General features: G+C 35.3%; 1 protein-coding gene across 1 annotated transcript in view; it reads right to left on the bottom strand.

The window, feature by feature from the left end:
- The window catches only part of LOC150078133 (WD repeat-containing protein 82-like), a 144642-nt gene that overhangs the window by 17033 nt on the left and 106946 nt on the right, over window positions 1-20663 (bottom strand). The window contains exon 7 of the mRNA XM_090384473.1: window positions 10147-10216. Coding sequence (XP_090240599.1) covers window positions 10147-10216 — 70 coding nt within the window. The remainder of the gene's footprint in view (window positions 1-10146; window positions 10217-20663) is intronic.

Below are 20663 nucleotides of genomic sequence, written 5' to 3'. Positions count from 1 at the left end.
CAAATTTCCGCACGTCTATCCTACATCTGTCTTTCCTCAATTTGAATTTATGCCCTCTCAGGTGATTTTTCTGAGCTAGAGGAAGAATCCCATCAGCATTGAGCATGCTTAAACCATTCAAGGCTTTATACACCTCTATCAGATCACCTCGCTGGTGCCTAGTCTCTAGACACTGTAATTTGCAAAACTTAAGCCTTTCTTCGTAAGAGCACCCCTTTGTTCCATTCACTAAGGGCATTAAGGGCATGCTGCTGCTATGGATAAAGGGATAGTTGAGTGGGAGAAGACTGAGCGTGGTAATCAATGGACACTGCTCTTCATAGAGTAATGTTAATTAGTGGGTTCCCCAGGGTTAGGTGTTGTGCCCAATGTTGTTTTCTATAAATATCAATGATACTGATAAAGGCATATCAGGCTTAACCAAGTATGCAGATGATATAAAGGTTGGCAGGGTTAGTTGTTAATGACAGTAATAACAGTACAGAGAAGGGGAACGAGATTGCTGAGGGAAACAAAGGGGGATGCTCTTACCAGGAAAGGCTTCAGTTCTGTAAATTGCAGCATCTGGAGACCAGGTATCTGCGAGGTGTTTAAGGTTTTTAATGGATTAAGCAAGTCTAACAGTGATGGGATTTTTCCTCTCACTCAGACAACACACATGAGACACATTTAAACCCGAGGAAGGACGGTTGCAGACTAGATGTGCAGAAGTTTGCCTTTAGCCAGTTGGGGCGGTTGATAGCTTAAATAAATTCAGGTACGAACTAAACAAACTAGTGGAGAGAATGAATAGGTGAAATGGGAAGTGTTGTGGTTTTTTTTTTTTTTTTTTCTTGCATCATTTGCCCCTACTAATGCTAATAAAATAATGAGAAAATTGCAGGACGTTATCTACTACTAAAATATTCCAAGTAAATTTTTTTTTGGAAACTATAACATGTCTTCATCTTTAGATTTACAGGTGTGGTATTTCACCTCTACCCAAGAAGGCCATTTTACTTCCCATAGTATAACAAAATAGTTTTGGCAAGAGACCAGAATGCTCGACTACCATTTAGTCAAGAAGAAAGTTATCTACTCTTAACCTACTTGAAATCTAGTTTGGACTGATTAATAACTGCTTTACAATTGTTGCTAGCTTTGGTGTAGGCAGAGAATGAACCTGGAGATTTGGAAACAAGTCAATTATAATATGCAACATTCTCCTCTTGAACAGCCTTAGCACATTTATTGGAAAACCAAGGTTTAGATAAAGGATAAGAGTTTAAGACGGAGTGTGGAAAAAAGGATTCCATCCCTACAAGAATAATTTCACTGACACGATCTCATCAAAAGCTGACATCAGAGGATTTGAAACATAGTCCAACCAAGGAAAAGAAGAAAAAAAATCTTGCCAATCATTCCATTTTGCATTCTTGTAATGCCAAACACCAGGAGGTTGAGAATGGCCACAAGAGAAAGGCTCAATTGGTTGGAAAATCTTCCTGAATAAGTTACTCCCAATATTAGATTGGAAAGCATGGAACAGTGGAATAGCTATCACATTCCCCTACGCCACCAGAATTTTACCCACGATTGAAGTAAATATTCTACCCACGGGGCCATCTTTAATGGGTTTCAAACTCCTTTCCAGACAAGTAACAAATACCAAAACCACTGTGTTGTCACTGAGATCTTGAGAAGTTAAAAAACAGGTACATAATGCAAGCACACCTACTGAAACAGATTCATTATCATGGATCTCCATTGGAAAAAAGAAAGAGACACAACAAAAAAAAAAAAAAAAACAAGAATAGTCATAAGAGTAGCAAGACTACCAATAATTGAAAATGATGCCAATCATAAATGAGAAATTTTAATAATTCATGGATAACAAGGTATGCACCCCTAGGTTTGCCTTAATATGGATACAAAGTTTCAAGTTTTTTAATTTGTCTTCAAGTACACACACTAGTCTTTGCAAGATTAATAGCCCTATGCCCAAGGTCTGAGATACCAGGATCACAAAAAAAAGTTTCAAAAAATTTAACCAAAAAACTAACAATAAGAAATTTTTTATTACAGTAAAACTTCACTAATTAAAACCTTCTATGACTCAGTCTGCATATTTTTTTAATTAATGTATTTTATGAAACAGAACAGAGGTCGGAGGGAGTCTTCCTAAATGAGAATTTAGTGATATAATTCCAACCTTTTTTTGAATGGTTTCACAAGGAAAAATTTTATTTAAATGCAAATGAAAACATTAAGCATTACTATTGCTAGATAATGCACTTGCACATTCTTACAGTGAAATTTTACCAAGCTACAATGGCAACAGAGTGCCTTTTCTTACATTCTAATACAACTATGGATCAAGTAGTTACTCAGATGTAAACATTGGTATGAAATGGAAACCAGAAGAGGTTTCTTGGTTTTTTTTTTTTTTTTTTTTTCTTCTTTTTGATAATCTGATGTCAAGGAGGACAAAATACTGAATATTGGAATAGTGAAAATTACAACATAAAAAGTGCCATTCACAGCTTACTTCAAGCGGAATGAAGTAAAACAGTATAACAAGTGCATGAAAAGCTATTAAATAATAACATTCTAACTAATTTTAAATGAAATCAAAAATGATATTATCAAAATCTGTTGCACAACAGTGTTGAAAAGACTAATAATTTGGTGGATGTAAGAACATGACTATAAGATGAAAATGTTGCTGGATATCATACTGTAATGGAAGAAGCAATAGCAGTTCAAGGGAAAAAAAGAAGTTAAATTAGATGAAGCCAGAAGTTACCTTGATACCCTCTCTTATTAAACAAGCAGTAGTACCACCCAAGTTTGTAACTTGAGTAGTATCACCTACCCTGACAGATTTCAGACTAATATTTGGAAAAAGTTATCAGTTGTTTAAATTGTACTTGGAATATACTAATGCTTGACCTTTTGGATTGTAATGCTTATTAATTATGTTTACAATTTTATTTGGTAAATATAATACACTCTGCTCATTCTAATGTTATTCTTGGAAAATATAAACAAATATATCACCGAGTAAAGCTGTCACTGGTCAGCTGCCAAAGCACCACTGTATTGTTAGCAATTGACCAATGAGAGCTTCTCTCAGTAATGTATATTTGTTTATTCAGGATTAAAGTTAGAGTAAGCAGAGTACAGAAACACGAAACTATTAATTCCTCACAAATTTAAGTTTGTGGAGACATTCATTTCACAAAATTTTAGCATTAATCTAACACAACAAACTAAGCAGATATTTACAAAAAAATATTTGAAATTAATGAATTTCAATACAAAAAAATAAATAATAATAAATTAATATTAATTCTGCCTTTAAAAGTAAGGAATACAAGGTTTGATCATAAAGTTTGGCAAATATTGCAAAAAATTTATTTTAATCAAATATTAATGAACAATATTTATATTGTTAATATTCTTCAATATAATGTTCTTCCAACATAGCTACCAACTTTCAAAAAGATGAAAAGTAGGCAATTGTAAAAACAAGAGATTTTTTTGGAAAAGCAGGAAGCTTTTTAAATTCTCACTGCACTATAAATTAAATTTCACTGACAAAATGCATGTTTTATATTAAAGTACAGCCACATAACTGCTTCCTAGCATGGTATGCATTTAAACATTTACTAACCTAATTTTTGTTTGGATTGTCTGTTAGACATCAGTTGATTATGATTACTTCAAGGAAGAGGTGCCTCTGTAGCCGAGTGGTCAGGAGCGGGAGTGCAGTAGCGCACACTCTTTGAGTAGAGCGGGGTTCAAACCCCTGACTGCTGTATACGGTCGATCTCGCAACCCGCACTGGACCAGCGTGGCAGATTATGGTCCATTTCCCTCAGCGTGAATTGTTGAGGATGCTTCCATCCTGCAGTGGTTGATAATGGCTGCACTTTACCTTTTTTTTTTACTTCAAGGAAGATATTATAGCAGACTGCATATATTCAGAAATGTTTTGTTTACAGCAATGGCACTACTGTTTAGATCCAGCTGTCAAGTACATTTCCAAAACTGCACCAGAAAGAGACGGAAGTTTTTTCTTCACCTGGTTGAATGTTCTGAGACACTCAGCACTGATATGAGGAATTATTAAAATGCCAAAAATGACTGGAAATAACTTGTTTCATTTCATTCTTCATTATGTACTTATCAATTCCCTGCCCAAGGACCACTATCCTCAATTCTTTCTTCTCTGATAATAATATCCAATAGGTTCTTACATTAATTTTGACATAACTGATCTGCAAAATATTTCTTTATCTTCAGTGATAATAAGTAGTATCGGAAACTTTTTTTTTTCTTCTTTTGGCAAATTCGATTTGTTTCAAAACACTTGTTCTCTGGATGAAAAATTGGGATTCCTAACACAATTACATTGAAGTTAAAGTTAAATAATATTTAACTTCCAAATTTGCTATCTACAAATTCTGGTGAGCTCATGCTCAAAAGATGTCACTGTAAGGACCAACTGTAATCTTTTAGCTATTGTAATGCATCTGAGAATTAAGATCATTCACTGAACCTTTTGATCAAACCTTGCATTAGAAACATGAAAATTCTGTTTGGAGCTAGCTGACTTTCAACTGCTGCTTTCTTAAAACTCACAACAGAAAGTCACTGATCTCCAACCTAAGTCCACAGTTTATCAAATATATTCGTAAAGTCATTCAACTTATACAGGGTGACTCTAAATTATTGTCAGGGTTTCCGTGGCCTATAATTTTCAAACCGGAAACAACGATAAAAAAAAAAAAAAAGATAACTGGAAGACAACAATCTTCCCGCCATCTCTTCTCTGGCAATGCTGTACTTGCCACATTAATGCCTGGGAGATATTGACAGCATTACTTCAAAATGGCAACTGTTCAAGAGAAACAAAGTGCGTACTTTGGTTTTTCGAAACAAAGTCTGTTATCACAATGCAACATCATTACAGAACTCAGTATGGAAAAGATCCACCTTCAGATAATGCTATCTGACATTGGTTAAAGGAATTTCAAGAGACTGGTAGTGTTCTGCACTGAAAAGAAGCAGGAAGACTGAGCACTTCACAGGAAGATGTTGATCAAATCCACAAAGTGTTTTCTCGAAGCCCACAAAAATCAACTAGACGATTTGCAGTTAGGTATACCACAAATGACTGTTTGGAGGGTTGTTCATAACTGCCCTCACCTCCATGCCTACAAACTGCAGATTGTGCAGGCTTTAAAGCTGAACGATAAACCCCATCGTTTCCAATTTGCCCAAGACATTTGTCAAACGTCGAAGCTGATGAAAATTACCTCCAGAGATGGAGATTTAGTGATGAAGAAACGTTTTACATATCAGGGAAGGCTTGTCACAACTGCAAAATATGGGGATCAGAAAATCCTCACGCCATTCATGAATTCGAAAGAGATGGTCTGAAAGTCAATGTCTGATGTGCTTTGTCATGTTCGAAAGTTTTGAGGTCCTTTTTCTTTGCGGAAAAAACAGTGACAGTCGTGACCTATCTGGACACGCTACAGCTGTATCTGTTACACCAGTTGGAAAATCATCAGCCAAATGTGGTGTTCCAGCAAGATGGTGCACTGCCATGTTGGACTCTTACTGTCCGAGAATTTCTTCACATGCATTTTCCTAGGCGCTGGGTTGGTTGTTATTTGGTTTTTAGGAGCATTAGCAACTAAGGCCATATTGCTCCGGGGATATGCGGTGGTCATTCCCTGACCTTTCTGCATCCTCCATATTTGGTGGCTCACGGGCTCGAACCCCAGTCTAATCAAGAAGCGTGTGCTATGCACTGCTGCTGCTGCTGCTCCTGCCCACCTGGCTACAGAGGTGCCACACGCTGGGTTGGGCGCGGTGGACTAATTCTGTGGCCTCCACGCTCACCCGATCTTACGCCGCTTAATTTCTTCTTGTGGGGATACGTGAAGGACATTGTGTACAAGACCCTGTGACCTCCCTCGATGAACTGAAGCTCAGAATTATTGCTGCAATCGAAACAGTTACACTGCAAATGCTGGAGAACACTTGGAGGGAAATTGAATATCGCTTGGACATCTTACGTGCCACAAGAGACATGCATGTTGAAGTTGTTTAGCATTCTGTAGTATTGATTCTATAGGTAATAAAACTTTTTGAGTAACACTTTCATATTCTGTAAGCAGTTTTATTTTGTTGTTTCCAGTTAGAAAATTATAGGCCACAGAAACCCGACAATAATTTAGAATCACCCTGTACTACGAATGTATTAAATATTTGAAGTTTAACACATCAACTAGATGATGTGTTTATGCTTATGTTTTATAATGATAATGATTATTATAATTTATGCACCAACACTGAGCCATGATGATGAAGAGGTTGAAGAAATGTACACTGAAACTGAGTCTTCTAGATGAGCAGGAAACCCACTACACTATCATTATGAGGGACTTCAATGTTAAGGTTGGAAAGAGAAAACAGTGCAGAAAGGGGAACTATAGGAAATTTTGGAATTGGTGAAAGAAATGAAAGAGGTGAAAGACTCATGGAATTTGCAGAATCTTAAGGATTGTCAGTAATGAACACTTTTTTCAAGAAAAGGGTAAACAGAAAGTGGACATGGAAGAGCCCAAATGGATTAACAACTAATGAAATCGACTTCATCCTCACTAATAGAAGATATAACATGAATGATGTTACTGTCCTGAACAAAGTAAATGTTGGAAGTGATCACAGAATGGCAAGATGCACACTTGGTATAGATGTAATAAAAGAAAGGAAAAAACTGACTCGAGTAAATAATACGAAGGTCTTTGAGATAACAGAAGAGGAGAAAAAGCAGTATATACTGGAACTTAAGAACAAGTTTGAGCTTCTGTAGACTGCTCAGGAACAACTTATTGACGAGAAATATTACAACTTTCTGAAAGCGATAAAGCCCAAGAAACCTATAGGTAAAAAGAAATCCAAAGAAAAAATGTCAAGAAACACTTGTCATGATGAACTGAAGACGACAAATGAAGAGCAAGATAAACACTGACAAGGAGAAAATCGAGTATACCGAGTTATGAAAAGCAATTAGAAAGAGATTCAGAGAGGACATAAGATTTAACACAAGAAAAGTAGAACAAGATGTTGTTATTTGGTTTTCAGGAGCATTAGCAACTAAGGCCATATTGCTCCATGATATGCGGTGGTCATTCCTTGACCTTTCCGCATCCTCCGTATTTGGTGGTGACGGGCTCGAACCCCGGTCTAATCAAGAAGCGTGCTACGCACTGCTGTTCCTTCCCACCTGGCTACGGAGGTGCCAAAAGTAGAACAAGCATTAAGGGAAAACAGTGACTTATATCAGCAACCATGAGCACTAATATAGAAAGACAAATGATACTGAAACTGCAGAATAGCAATGGTGTACTTATAAATAACAGAAGACTATAAAGAATTATACAAGGAGAGAGGGAATGAGGCCAGCAGTGGGGAAGATGGATCGCAAATTAGTAACACATACGACATACCTGATATCCTTCCTGATGAGGTAGAACATGCGTTGAAAAAATGAAGAATCAGAAAGCCCCGGGGGAAGATGAAGTTACTATAGAGTTGTTAAAATTGGGAGGAAGAGACATGACATAAAAACTGGCAAGACTCTTCACAAAATGCATTAGAAAAGGTGTGACGCCTAAGGAGTGGAATAATGTAATCATAGTTTTGCTGCATAAGGAAGGAGATAAATCAGAAATTGGAAATTATAGACCAATTAGCTTGTTATCCCACATCTACAAGTTGTTCACAAGGGTCTTGTGAACAACTTGATGAGAATCAACCGAAAGAGCAAGCTGGCTTTAAGACAGGATTCTCAACTATGGATCACCTTCACATAATATCACAGCTAATGGAGAAAGCAAATGAATATAAAACACCATTATGCCTGGCATTTGTGGATTATGAAAAGGCATCTGCCTCCATACAGCATAAGAGGCAATGTTTCGGGCACTGGAAAGACAAGGCATAGATACCCCATATATTATGAATTTGAAGAAAATATATGAGAATGCTACCTCCTTTATTAGACTAGACAAAGAATCAGTAGCAAATGTGAATGGAGAGTAACCATTTACGATTTGCAGATGACATTGTGGTCATAAGCCAAGATCCCAAAGAATTAGAGGAAAATCTTAATCAGTTATGCAGAGTTAGTAAGGATTTTGGACTAAAGATAAATATGGCTAAAACAAAAGTAATGATGAAGTATGCCACAGAAAGGGATATAATGATTGAAGGAGCAGTAATTGAAAGGGTGGAGTCATATATTTATCTGGGACAAGTCATTAGCTGTAAGAATGATAAACGGCTGGAAGTCAAAAGAAGAATAAATTTTGGATGGATAGCATTCAGGAAATATAGTCACATACTGAGGGGCAATATCCCAATTTGTCTGAAATGTAAAATAATGAACCAATGTATACTCCCCACAATGACTTATGGTTTTTTGTTTTTTTTTAGGAGCATCAACAACTAAGGCCATATTGCTCTGGGGATATGTGGTGGTCATTCCCTGACCTTTCCGCATCCTCTGTATTTGGTGGTCACAGGCTCGAACCTCAGTCTAATCAAGAAGCGTGTGCTACGCACTGCTGCTCCTGCCCACCTGGCTACGGAGGCGCCATGACATGGAAGTGAAACTTGGGCACTCACCAAAAGAATAGATGAGAAGCTGAGAACTACACAGCAAAGAATGGAATGAATTATATCAGGAACCAGACCATTAGATAAGAAGAGAAACACATGGATTAGGCAGCAAACTCAAGTAAAGGACATTCTTATCAAAACTAAAGAACTAAAATGGTCTTGGGCAGGACACAGCTCGAAAACATGACAGATGGACTATGAAAATAACAGAATGATACCCAAGAGGAGCTAGAAGAAAACCTGGAAGACAATGATGGAGATGGATAGATGAAATTCATGATTTTGGGGGTAGTAAATGGATGGCCATTGCACAAAACAGAAAGAACTGGAAAGTTGCTGGAGAGGCCTTCATCCTGCAGTGGATTGAAAATAGTTGATGATGATGACATCAATGGATCATATCAGCATACAAATCATCTCAACATAACATGTAAAGTTATACTTAACTTTTTTTTTTTTTTATCATATGAAACTCCTTACAGTGAGGTTTTACAGCATCAACTAGTTTCGACATTCAACATATATTTTCTCTGTCCTTACATCAGTCACTGGTCTTTTGCAACTGTGATTGATAAGGAAACCTTTACTGATTTATTGACAAGGGAGGACAGTGTTTTGGTTTGTATTTCTAGACACCACTGGCAACACAAGTTAGAAATAGAAAATACAATTTTTTCCTTTGAAAATAAATCTTTAATTATATTAGTTTTTAATAAAACTTAAGTTTTCTTATTAATCTTTATTGCGTTCTGAATTGAGAGAGGGTATCATCTGTGGGTTGTTTCATACACACTGCGCTGAAAATGAAAACCTGCAAAATAAAAATTGCTTTTTCTTTTCTTCGCTGCTTACCTTTCAACAGTATTAAAACTTCTTGGTAGTATGCAGCAGTAACAGTGAAAACTTGCAGAATAAATTCTGATAAAACCATCCCTTTGTTGTCAAAAAATACAATCAGAATGGCCATCACTGTGATTTTGACTGCTGCACTTTTCTGGCATTTGAAACCACTTGAAATACATATGGTCATAGCATCATCACCATAAAATCTAACAAGCATTTCATGTGTTTCTATGGTACCGATTCTCCAAGTTTACAAGAAAATTTAATGTTCACACATTGTTCAAATTTTGCCACTTTCAGTACACATGACAAATGAGAAAAAGATGTGTTCATTTAAAGTAGCATGACTCCACATAACAGCAAGCTAAAACCTGGTGTGCTCATGCTCAAAAGATATCACTGTAAGGACCGACTGTAATCTTTTAGCTATTGTAATGCATTTGAGAATTAAGATCATTCACTGAACTTTTTGATGAAATCTTGCATTATAAACATGAAAATTCTGCACATGACTCAAATACAAAAATATACAGCAATACATTTCATGTGCCCATCTATTAGGGTGATTATTTTTATTTTTTTTATCAATAGTATTGCAGTTACATATAAAATTATACTCACCGCAAAATATGAAATGAGAATCTGGACTGAAGGATGATTCAAGAGGTATTCCCTTATTATTAGTGTGTCCCTTTGAAGAGAGCAGGAAAAAAAATAAATAAATAAATATATATATATAAAACAAAGAGAAACAATTCAATTACAAGCAATGCTTTAGTATATCATTTGCTCATATGTAAAAATAAATCATTTGAGATTTATATGAAATTAACCAATCAATGGATGTATGAGGTAATTTTCTAACATTTTTAAAACCTTTCCCATACAAACTATTTGTCAGATACTGTTAAAAAGACCACTGCTTTTCAGGAAGGAAACAAAGTTTACATCAGAAGCAACAAAATACTTTAGTAGTAATTTGCATAGCTAAGTTCAACGTCAGTGATTTTTTTTTTTTTTTTAGTTTCAATTGATAGTTTAACTTTCAGAGAGTCATTCACTCATTTGTTGTACATTCTGAAGTTCACTTTAGTAGGGAGGTTTACTATAAGACAGTGGCACAAGTTTTTGATGTAATCTGAACCCACTGCTTTTCACTCTGCTTCTCATATGTAATTTCTTGAAGGTCTGGGGAAAAGTGTTTATTACTGTTAAGTCATTTCATGTTTCTTGTGGGAGAGTAACAATGAGAGTTCTTTCATAATAATTACTGCTTAGCTAATAAGACAAGGTTGAAAATCAAATGTATCTTCGGAGAGTTTTGATTGATCTCAAAAAGTCACAAAACAGTCGGATGCAACTGTTTTGTGACTTCAAAACAAACAGAAACAAATTAGACATTATTTATCATGACTTCAGAAGGCTTTCATACAGTTTCGCACAAACTGTTTTTATACAGATTGTCACAAACTGAGATTATTGGAAGGGGTTGAGGTCGACTGCAATCATTATACCATAATCAAAGTCTTCTGCTAAAATATATTTTTAAACAAAAGACTGTTTTCTATTTTTAAGAAATGCGAACCAGTGTCTTTTTGATCATTAATTATAGTGAGAAAATGTAACAATGGAGAAGAATTCAAAACTTTTCAAGTGGTCCCAACAAATGCAAACATTTAATTATTACTATTATTATTAGCCATATGGTGCAAGGAAGCCTAAGGCTTATGCTGCACCAGCCAAAAAAAATTCCCAAGTTACCTTGAGAGACAGAGAGAGAGGTAAAAAGGAATCACTAAGAAAGAGAAGAATGATGATATCCAGCTCAGGACCCTGGGTGTGCCAAGCCCATACTCACCAGATGTGAGCAGCTGGAGTATTTACCAATATCAGAACTAATTTTGCAAGCAAAGACCAATTACACAGGTCAACAGTTATTTTCCATCAGAAAAAAAAAGTGTGTGTGTGTGTGTGTGTGTGTGTGTGTGTGTGTGCGCGTGCGTGCGTGCGTGCGTGCTAGACAGAGTTTTGGTTGCTGAATCCAAATCTTTTCTAAGTTTTCCCCTAGCATACCTAGCTTTTGTGATGAAACTGATTGTATCACTCACATACCTATTCAACCACCCAACATGAATAACATTATTATTTATTATTTTTGTTTATACATTCATTTATATAATTGTTTGAATATATCTATATCCTTGTTATTTCATAATTTAATTATCTAATGATAAATTGTTTCCATTAAGATCCAGAGACTGAAACACATTCATTTTCATGCCTCAAAGGGTAAAAATCAATCAAACAAATTCTGCTGTGTGTGCAGCTCTTTCCTAACTCAATCACAATGGTGTACAATCACAATGCATATTCAGAAAATTTACCAGTTATACTTCAGCTGCCCTCCAGATGGCCAAAATTGTTTTGTGGTCTGCCTCTAACTTTTGCAATTGGGTAGCCAGTTTACTCTTTAACCACTCATTGTGTTGAGTAGATAGCTCTCTATTATCCAATTTCTGAACTGGAGTATCCCAAGGTTCTGTTGCTCAACCACTCCCTTTCTCCTTTATATTAATGATTCACTCCTACTGACAGCACACAACATTACACTCCCTAGTCCAACAATTCCTGCTTTGCAAAAATAACTACAATATCTCAAATATTCATCACCAATTATTTAAGTGTTAATCTTTAGGTAATTCTATAGTGGAAAAAAGAAAACTTGGTAACTTCAATCCTTCTAAAGACTGGTTGTCTTATTTTTCACAGAAAGAGTCTATTGCTCATCTTCAGCAACATTCAGATCTCTATATAACTTATCTTTGCTGGGGTAACTCTGATCTCCAGCCCTTCTTGGCATAACTATATCACAAATACTGCTTCCTCTGCATAAAAAAAACAAGTTACTTAATGTAAACAGAGCATGGCATCACATTTCAGGCATATTAGCAAATAGTTATAATTCATAATTTATAGAAAAAAAAAAAAAAAGCAATGATTTTTATGTGCACACAAAGAACATTTTGTTTCTGCATATTCACCATGTTGCCTATTCATGCAATTATTTCAATCAGCATATGAAAACAAACATAATATCCAGTGCTTCAGCTACAATATACAGTACAAGATAGCCTATGTGACATGTATAAAAAAAATAAATAATTGTCAGATTTCTATTGATCTGACTTATAATGAAATTTGGGAAAGTTGACAAATTGTTTTAAAAGAGCCAAATTTAAAATTTCATTAAAACCCATTTATTGAGAGTCAGTTTATTATGCGTAGACAGATGGATGAACAAAGGAATAACTACCAGATTTTTCAAAAAAGCACCAATTTTAAAATTTTATGAAAATCCAACCACAAGGTGGCCACCTTTTCTTTCACTTGCAGTAGGTCTTTCGCCTAAACTGTTGCTAATTCTGAACAGACCAATCGACACGGATCATATTGTACTCGCGTCTCGGGTAGTAGTCCCAAAACCTCTCTTAAACTACTGAAAGCGAGAGGTGTAAGGTTAATTAATGATTCCTCTCTTATATAATCACTCCATTCCTCATCACACAGTTCTGTTACCACCTTTTCTACAGGTATTTCCATGGGCACTGTTCTTCAGAATTAACATCTGTAATTCCACCTTTTCTTCCGAACCAATCAAAACACATGCAACAGCAAGTGAACATTCCCTGATAGCTGAACTCTAAGATCACCAAAGTAAACTTTCTTTTTGTCTTAGGAATAACATTCCTGCTTATGTATATACTGAAAATTACAATATTAGCAAAATTCAAGTGCACTTACAACAAATATCTTTATTTCCTAATCCTTCAATCCATACATAGCACTAGAGTACTATAGTTTCCAACAATCTTTATTGTTTAGGGTTAGCATAAAAAAATATTAATAAATAAAGAATCAGAAAACAAAACTATACTGCAATGCAGAAGGAAACCATAATACTGGATGACATTGTAAAAGATGTGGGCAAAATCATGCTTACAAAACAAAAGTGGAACAGACTAGAGAATGTTTACAAGAGACATTAGTACAAGATACTGGTTAAGTGATACCACTGATCACTTAACCAATCAACTGACACAGACAATTACTGAATCTCCCCTTCCCCAATGTGTGGGGATCTGTAAATCAATTTTTAAACACTTGTAATGTCACATTTACAGAAATTTCTTACTAATTTTTTCAACCTAGTTTGCAATCTAGAATATCATATTCATAAGCAGCATTAATTAAACACAAAAATAAAACCATCATAGTCCATCATTTTGCCATGACTAATTTTAAATTGTGTGTGTATTGAATAGAACAATAAAAAGAAAGTGGAAACAAGGCAGAAAACTGGAAAAAAGAGGTAGTAGCGTGCACATGCATACAGTTTAAAACATGTATGATATATATAAATATCTATTTGACACTAGCCAATGGAGAAATGTATGAAAAGTTAGGCATGGTAGCATTTCATATATAAATATATAATACAATAATGATTATGTAGCTAATTATTGATATATAGATACACTGAAAGGGACCTTTTCAAGTCCCTTTCAAATTGCATAAATATAAATAAAACTACCACATCAGAAATTGAAAATTATAGTTGGCCTTCTATTTTCTATATATTTGTTTCGAAGTTATCTGTCGGGCTAAATGTTATCTTGCTTGTTTGCTGCTAAATTTATAACCAAATTAGTCTCATGTTTAAGTTTAAGAATTGGACTTAGTTAAACAGGCAGATAGCAATCAGAAACAGATAGCTCTGTTAATTATTGGTGGGATATATTGAAAGGGTTAGCCCTTGAAAAAGTCCCTTTCAATGTATCTATATATCAATAATTAGCTACATAATCATTATTGTATTATATATTTATATATTATTACTAATTATATGTTTATTTCCAGGGTATGGCATTGTAAACCTACACAGGTTATCATAGTCTTTATAAGTTATCTTGGCCTTATGGCCTGCAGTATACCGTTATGTTTATACACACATTCAGCATCTATAATAGTACATATTATACTTTTACTATAATATGTACTATTATAGATATATATATCTATACATCTATAATAGTACACACACCTATAATATCAACATCTATAATAGTACACACACACACACACACACACACACACACACACACACACACACACACACACACACACACACACACACACACACACACACACACACACACACACACACACACACACCTTGTTTATGATGGGGTTCCATTCCTGAAGAAACTGTCACAAAAAAAAAATTGAGTTATGTTCCAAGCCTCTCTCAAAATTGAATAAGTAATATAATATTATTATATTTAAAGTTCTGAAATGAATGTAAACACAGTATTTTTATGAATATAAATCAATTAAATGCAATACATTTAATTGAGTACTGTATAAAATAACCAAACTAGATTTAAATAAATAAAAATAATAATAATTTTGTATATTTACTTTGCTGTTCCAAGCCCAGATTGAAAGTTTTTGTAAGAGCCACTGTAAGGCCCCTGCATTGATCTTTTTTGACAGTGGCGTAATGCAGAGATTTTACTTCTCTGATGAAGTCCCTGGTTGAGGATCTTTTCTTTTTTAAAGAAAGAATGCAGTGGTGACTCTCGAGATTTCCTCTTTCTTTCTTTGGGAATCTCAGAATAAGGGTCAATGGATTCAATTACGCTCCTTTTCACCTTTGCACTTCGCTCCCAGTTGTGGTCGATCTCGCAGAGCTCAGTGAGGTTCTCAATAGCTGAAAAGATGCACCGTAGATCGCTTGTACTTATAGATTTTAGAGGAAACTCTTCATCTCCCCCCCCCTTCTGTTGGATTAGTTATTTAGCCAATTTTTCCAAATCTTCATTGGAAAGCTACTGTCCATGGCTATACAGCAACTCTGTTACATTTTCAGCTGTAACCTCATTCAATTCTGCCTCTTGCACAAGCCTGCTAATGTCTTCCATGATGTTCTTCACTGGCTCTAATCCTGTGAATCTGTGCATATATCATGGAAGAGGTTTGCACATATGCCATTCAAACAGTTCACTGACACTTCCTCTCAAACAGCACTGATGTTATTAATGCCCTTCAAAATGTCAAATGAGTGCCAATAATCCTTGATAGTTTTGTCTGACTTGCCCAAAACTCTCACCATTTCCATGAAGGTTTGTGGAGGTAATAGGCTTTAAAGGTTCTATTACCGCCTAGTCAATTGGTTGCAAAACTGAAGTGGTGTTTGGTGGCACGTACACATCATTGACGTCCAGACTTCAGCAAGGTTTGCAGGATGGCCAGGGGCATTGTCCAAGAGAAGAAGAGCCTTAGCTGGTAATTCATCCTCTTGACAAAAACAGAGCACAGTAGGGCAAAAATAGTTTGTGTACCAATCCAAAAAGATTTCTTGTGTAACATAAGCCCTCCTGTTCCATTTCCATTAGACCATCAACATGGCTTTGTTTAGGCCCTTGAGAGCACGTGGTGTCTGTGAATGGTACACCAACATTGGTTTTTAATTTTAAAGTGCCAGAGACATTTGCGCCCTGCAGAAGCATTAGCCTGGCTATTGCAGCCTTGTAGCTTGGTGCAGACTGTTCTTCGTGGGCAATGAAGGTTCGTGATGGCAATTTCTTCCAATAAAGCCCAGTCTCGCCAACATTAAAAATTAGATCAGGACTATAATTACCCTTCTCTACAATGGCTTGAAACTCTGCAGAAAATGCTGCAGCTGCTTCAGCTGCAGCCACCTGCTGCCTCGCCACTTAATTTCACACAGCAGCACTCACTTTGAGATTTAAATCACAACCATCCCTTGCTACCTAAAAATATCTCATCACCACCCTCTTTTTTCTCAAGATCTTCAAAAATTGACTTTGCCTTATCAGTAATAACAGCTTGAGTCAACGGAATGTTTTTTTGATTTAAGTCATCCACTCACAATGACAATAATTTCTCCATTTTTAATAAAAGTTCACTTCTGCTATAACTCACTGGTGTCGCATTTACTGTCAGAGCATGTTGCACTGATCGTTTTATTTTATCTGTATTTTTCATTATGGTACTCACAGTCGATGGAAGCAATTTCATACTTCTACACACATTAGGATGTGTCTGACCGTCTTCCATTGTCTCAATTACCTCCATCTTTTTTTTTTCCCAACATGATAAATCTATGTGACTTTTTAGCAAAATTTTCATAGTCACTTGGCTTTACTGCAATTCTCTTACTAGAAAATTATTACTAATAAGATAGTGGCACTTATTTTATTAATTTAATCAACAATTTTTAAGCAAAACTCACTAATTGACACTATAGAATAGCGATTCAACTGAGTGTTCCTCTCCTCTTATCTCTGGCCTCCTCATCCCTGATTGGCTTAGATTAGTGGTTTTCAACCTTTTTTTAATAACGGCACCCCTAAGTAATTTATTTTGTTTTGCAGCACCCCTACTCAGTTACTGCCTGTTTTAGGTCCGATTCTCTCTCTCTGCATATATATATATATACACATATATATAATATTAAAAAAATATATGTTATATGATAGTTATTACAATAATATAAATATAAAAATTACATTTCATAATACAAATAATATATATATATACAGTATATAATTTTATTCTTTATATAGAGGTACTCAGTAAACACCAATTATAGATCACCACAAAATTAAAAAGAAACTGTACACCTTTTTATAATAAAATAAACATAAGTTTAAGTAACTTAAAACCAAATTGCATGGCACCCCTGGAATGCTGTTGGGGCACCCCGGTTGAAAACCACTGGCTTAGATGGTAGATAGGGATCCTGTGGTGTGCTGCTAAATTTTTTAACAACCCCTGCTCTCTCTGGAAACTACGTGGTGGTTTCTCCCTATGTCAGAATTACAACTCTACCAAAGAAAGAACTCCATTAAAGTGTCAGAAAACATCAGCTACAATTTGCCTGGGCCGTTTCTTGGGGTAATGTTGAATTGTCATCAACCTTATCAGTTCACGACAATTATAGAAACGCAAAATCTTCGACTGACGTCAAGCATGGGAATGTCATTACCTTAAGAAGCAGCCGCCCAGGCAAAATTAAGCAGATGTTTGTTAAAAATAATATTGCTAGCAGAGATAATCCCTACACAGGCTGATATAAGGAAGGGGGCAAGGGAAAGGAAGCACAAAGGATGCCAAAATAAGCATGCCCTGACTGAAATTTCTGTGTCACCATCTCATTGCTCAAATTGCTAACCATTGTAGATTGAAGTGCATGCAGCTCTACAGTGTTATGGTCATTATCGGTTTAACTGTTGCAAAATTCTTGATAATTTAACAATTACGAGCTAGCTCCATCACACCACTGGGGATAGCTCTCATCTCTGATTAACTATACTGTTTATTTACATCATATCCGCTATTTATAATTGCCCATTTTTGAAATTTTTTATAGTTTTTTGATACTGTCCTTCTAATTTTAAAATTGTTGTTATTGCAAATTGTCGCAAACCAAACTGTCGTAAACCAAGGGCTACCTGCGTGTATATATATATATATATATAAATATATAATTATTCTCTACATTCCTTAAGTCAGCCTGTCAGTCTGACTTAAGGAATGTAGAGAATAATCTCCCCATATCCATTAAACTTTTTAGACCGCTAAATTTAACTCTAATGTCAAACTACAGGACTGAAGAAAATAATTGGTCCATATTTATTAAGCGGTTTAGACCTTCAAAATTTAATTTTATGTCAATCTGCGTAATGGTTTCCTTGATGCCAGAGGTATGGTGTTTGAAGATAGAAGTCTTGGGCGCTCAATGTTGAGACCGAGGGGTCTGAACATTATGGTTCTGACAGTGGGGAAGATGTCCCACATATTTTGTAAAATTGATATCGCCTTCCCAAAGAATTACTAGCGCATTGGACTAGGAGAGTTGGTTGGAAAAGAAGCTTCCTATATCTAAAATAAAGGTAATCCCTGTTGTTTCATAAAATAATAGAATATAGGAATTATCGGGCACTTAACAGGTCTATTATCAAATAAATATATATATATATATATTAGAATAATGAAGAAGTAGTTAAGAAAAATAGTAAAAAATACAATATGAAATTTAAGCAAATAAATAAATATAATAGATTTTTAATCATTACGTTTAATTTATTATTTTCGCTCAACATTTTGCCATGCTACTGGCATTAGTTTTGATTTAATATCAGTTATATATAAATATATATATATAAATAAATTATAATAAGAATTAAAAATATGCCAGCAGCATGGCAAGCCAAAACAGCGAAAATAGTCAAAAAAACATAACGATCAAGCCAACAGGGAGGGAAGAGAGGGGCAACAAGAGTAAAAATATTGCAGCAGAAACTCTCTAAGATAATTTAGAACACCTAAATGTAAAGATAATAAAATAATCCATTAAATTTCAAATGCTAATTAAATAGAAATTTAACGGCACCCCCCTCTGACGGGCACCAGGTCCAAATTTATGTGAAATATCACCAACAGAAGATGTAAACCACTTCAATAAAATAAAACAAAAATAACCAAAAATAGACTGACCATTACACCCCATCTCAACAGAGGACCACAAGAGGGGGCACCATTAAATTTCTATTTAATTGGCATTCGAAATTTAATGGATTATTATTGGGGACATCTACCATACTCTTAAAACATCTCATAGATGCCAATCAGAATGCTGAGTTGGTGCCTAATTCCTTCACACTCTCTATATCTAACACATACAAAGACATTCTCCTCAGCTAGATCATGTCATGTTCCAGAAAGATCCACAGACATTTCTCAAGTTGCACATTTTTTTAGACTGTGATGCATTTGAGAATCGCCCCCTTCGGTTTCCCCCGGCACAGCACTCATGCTACTTTGTGCCTGTTGTTTTGCTGCTCTGGTCTGGGGCATGATTTCTGTCTAAATTCAATGATTCGCATTACGCCATCAGGTTTTACATTTATCTTTCGTTATCAAGTTCGAAATATACGGTATGCTATACCGTGCCATCTAATATATTATAACAATGGCAGCAAGTTTCGAACAGATAAAGCTTTTATGTATATTAAATAGTAATCTACAAAATCTCTAGCTAAGTTCAAAATAAACTAAGACTAGGACTATAAAGCCACTTATAGAAAAATGATTAATATGACAATTAAGTAAATAAAATGGCAAAATTTTATCAAAAACTTATCCCTGTTTTTGAAGTGCTCGAATAAGCCTCTGCTGGCTTTAAAGTCTTACAAATGCACAGCCCTGCCAATGGTTGACGGAGCTTAAAGTTTCAGATCGTCACAGATCTGCTTAACATTTTTGCCTATAAACTGTCTCAGCACTGTGCCACCCTTCATCTGCTTCTCCCTTATCCATATTAACAAAAGCCTTACCATAGTGTCTGAAGACTTACCATAGATCACCACCTACGAGGTTATCTGATTGAGGTGTATAAAGCCTTGAATGGTTTGAGCATGCTCAATGCTGATGGGATTCTTCCTCTTATTCAGAATAATTGCCCGAGATGGCATAAATTCAAATTGAGGAAAGACAGTTGTAGGATAGATGTGCAGAAGTTTGTCTTTAGCCAGAGGGTGGTTGATTGTTGGAACAAACTTTCATCTGTCATTGTAGAAGCTGATAGCTTAAACAGATTCAAGGCAGAACTAAACAAATATTTTGGAGCAAGGGGATGAGTGAAATGAAAATGTCCTTTTGTTTATCTATTGTAGAAATGGTGAATTGATTGACAGAAACTACATTCATGCACTTATTTTTTGTGTTTTTTTATCATCTCCTGCTTCACTTTAATGGAAATTTTATTCTTAACTTACACTTTCGGAGCCATGGTTATTAATTCCAATTTATTTAATTAATAAATTCAAAAATAACCACAATTAAATGAATTATAATTCACAAAATTCATAACTGTTTATACTGAACAGCCGCATCAAACAGAAGATAAAAAAAAGAATAACAATACCCATTATGTTGTTGTTATTTGATTTTTAGGAGCATTAGCAACTAAGGCCATATTGCTCCGGGTATATGCGGTGGTCATTCCCTGACCTTTCCGCATCCTCCGTATTTGGTGGCTCACAGGCCACCCA

Source organism: Mastigoproctus giganteus, chromosome 11 (genome assembly GCF_048544385.1).
Source record: "Mastigoproctus giganteus isolate SK-2022 chromosome 11, ASM4854438v1, whole genome shotgun sequence".
Classification (NCBI taxonomy): Eukaryota; Metazoa; Arthropoda; class Arachnida; order Uropygi; family Thelyphonidae; genus Mastigoproctus; species Mastigoproctus giganteus.
Note: the sequence above shows the minus strand (reverse complement) of the source record. Positions and strands in the feature narration are given on the sequence as shown.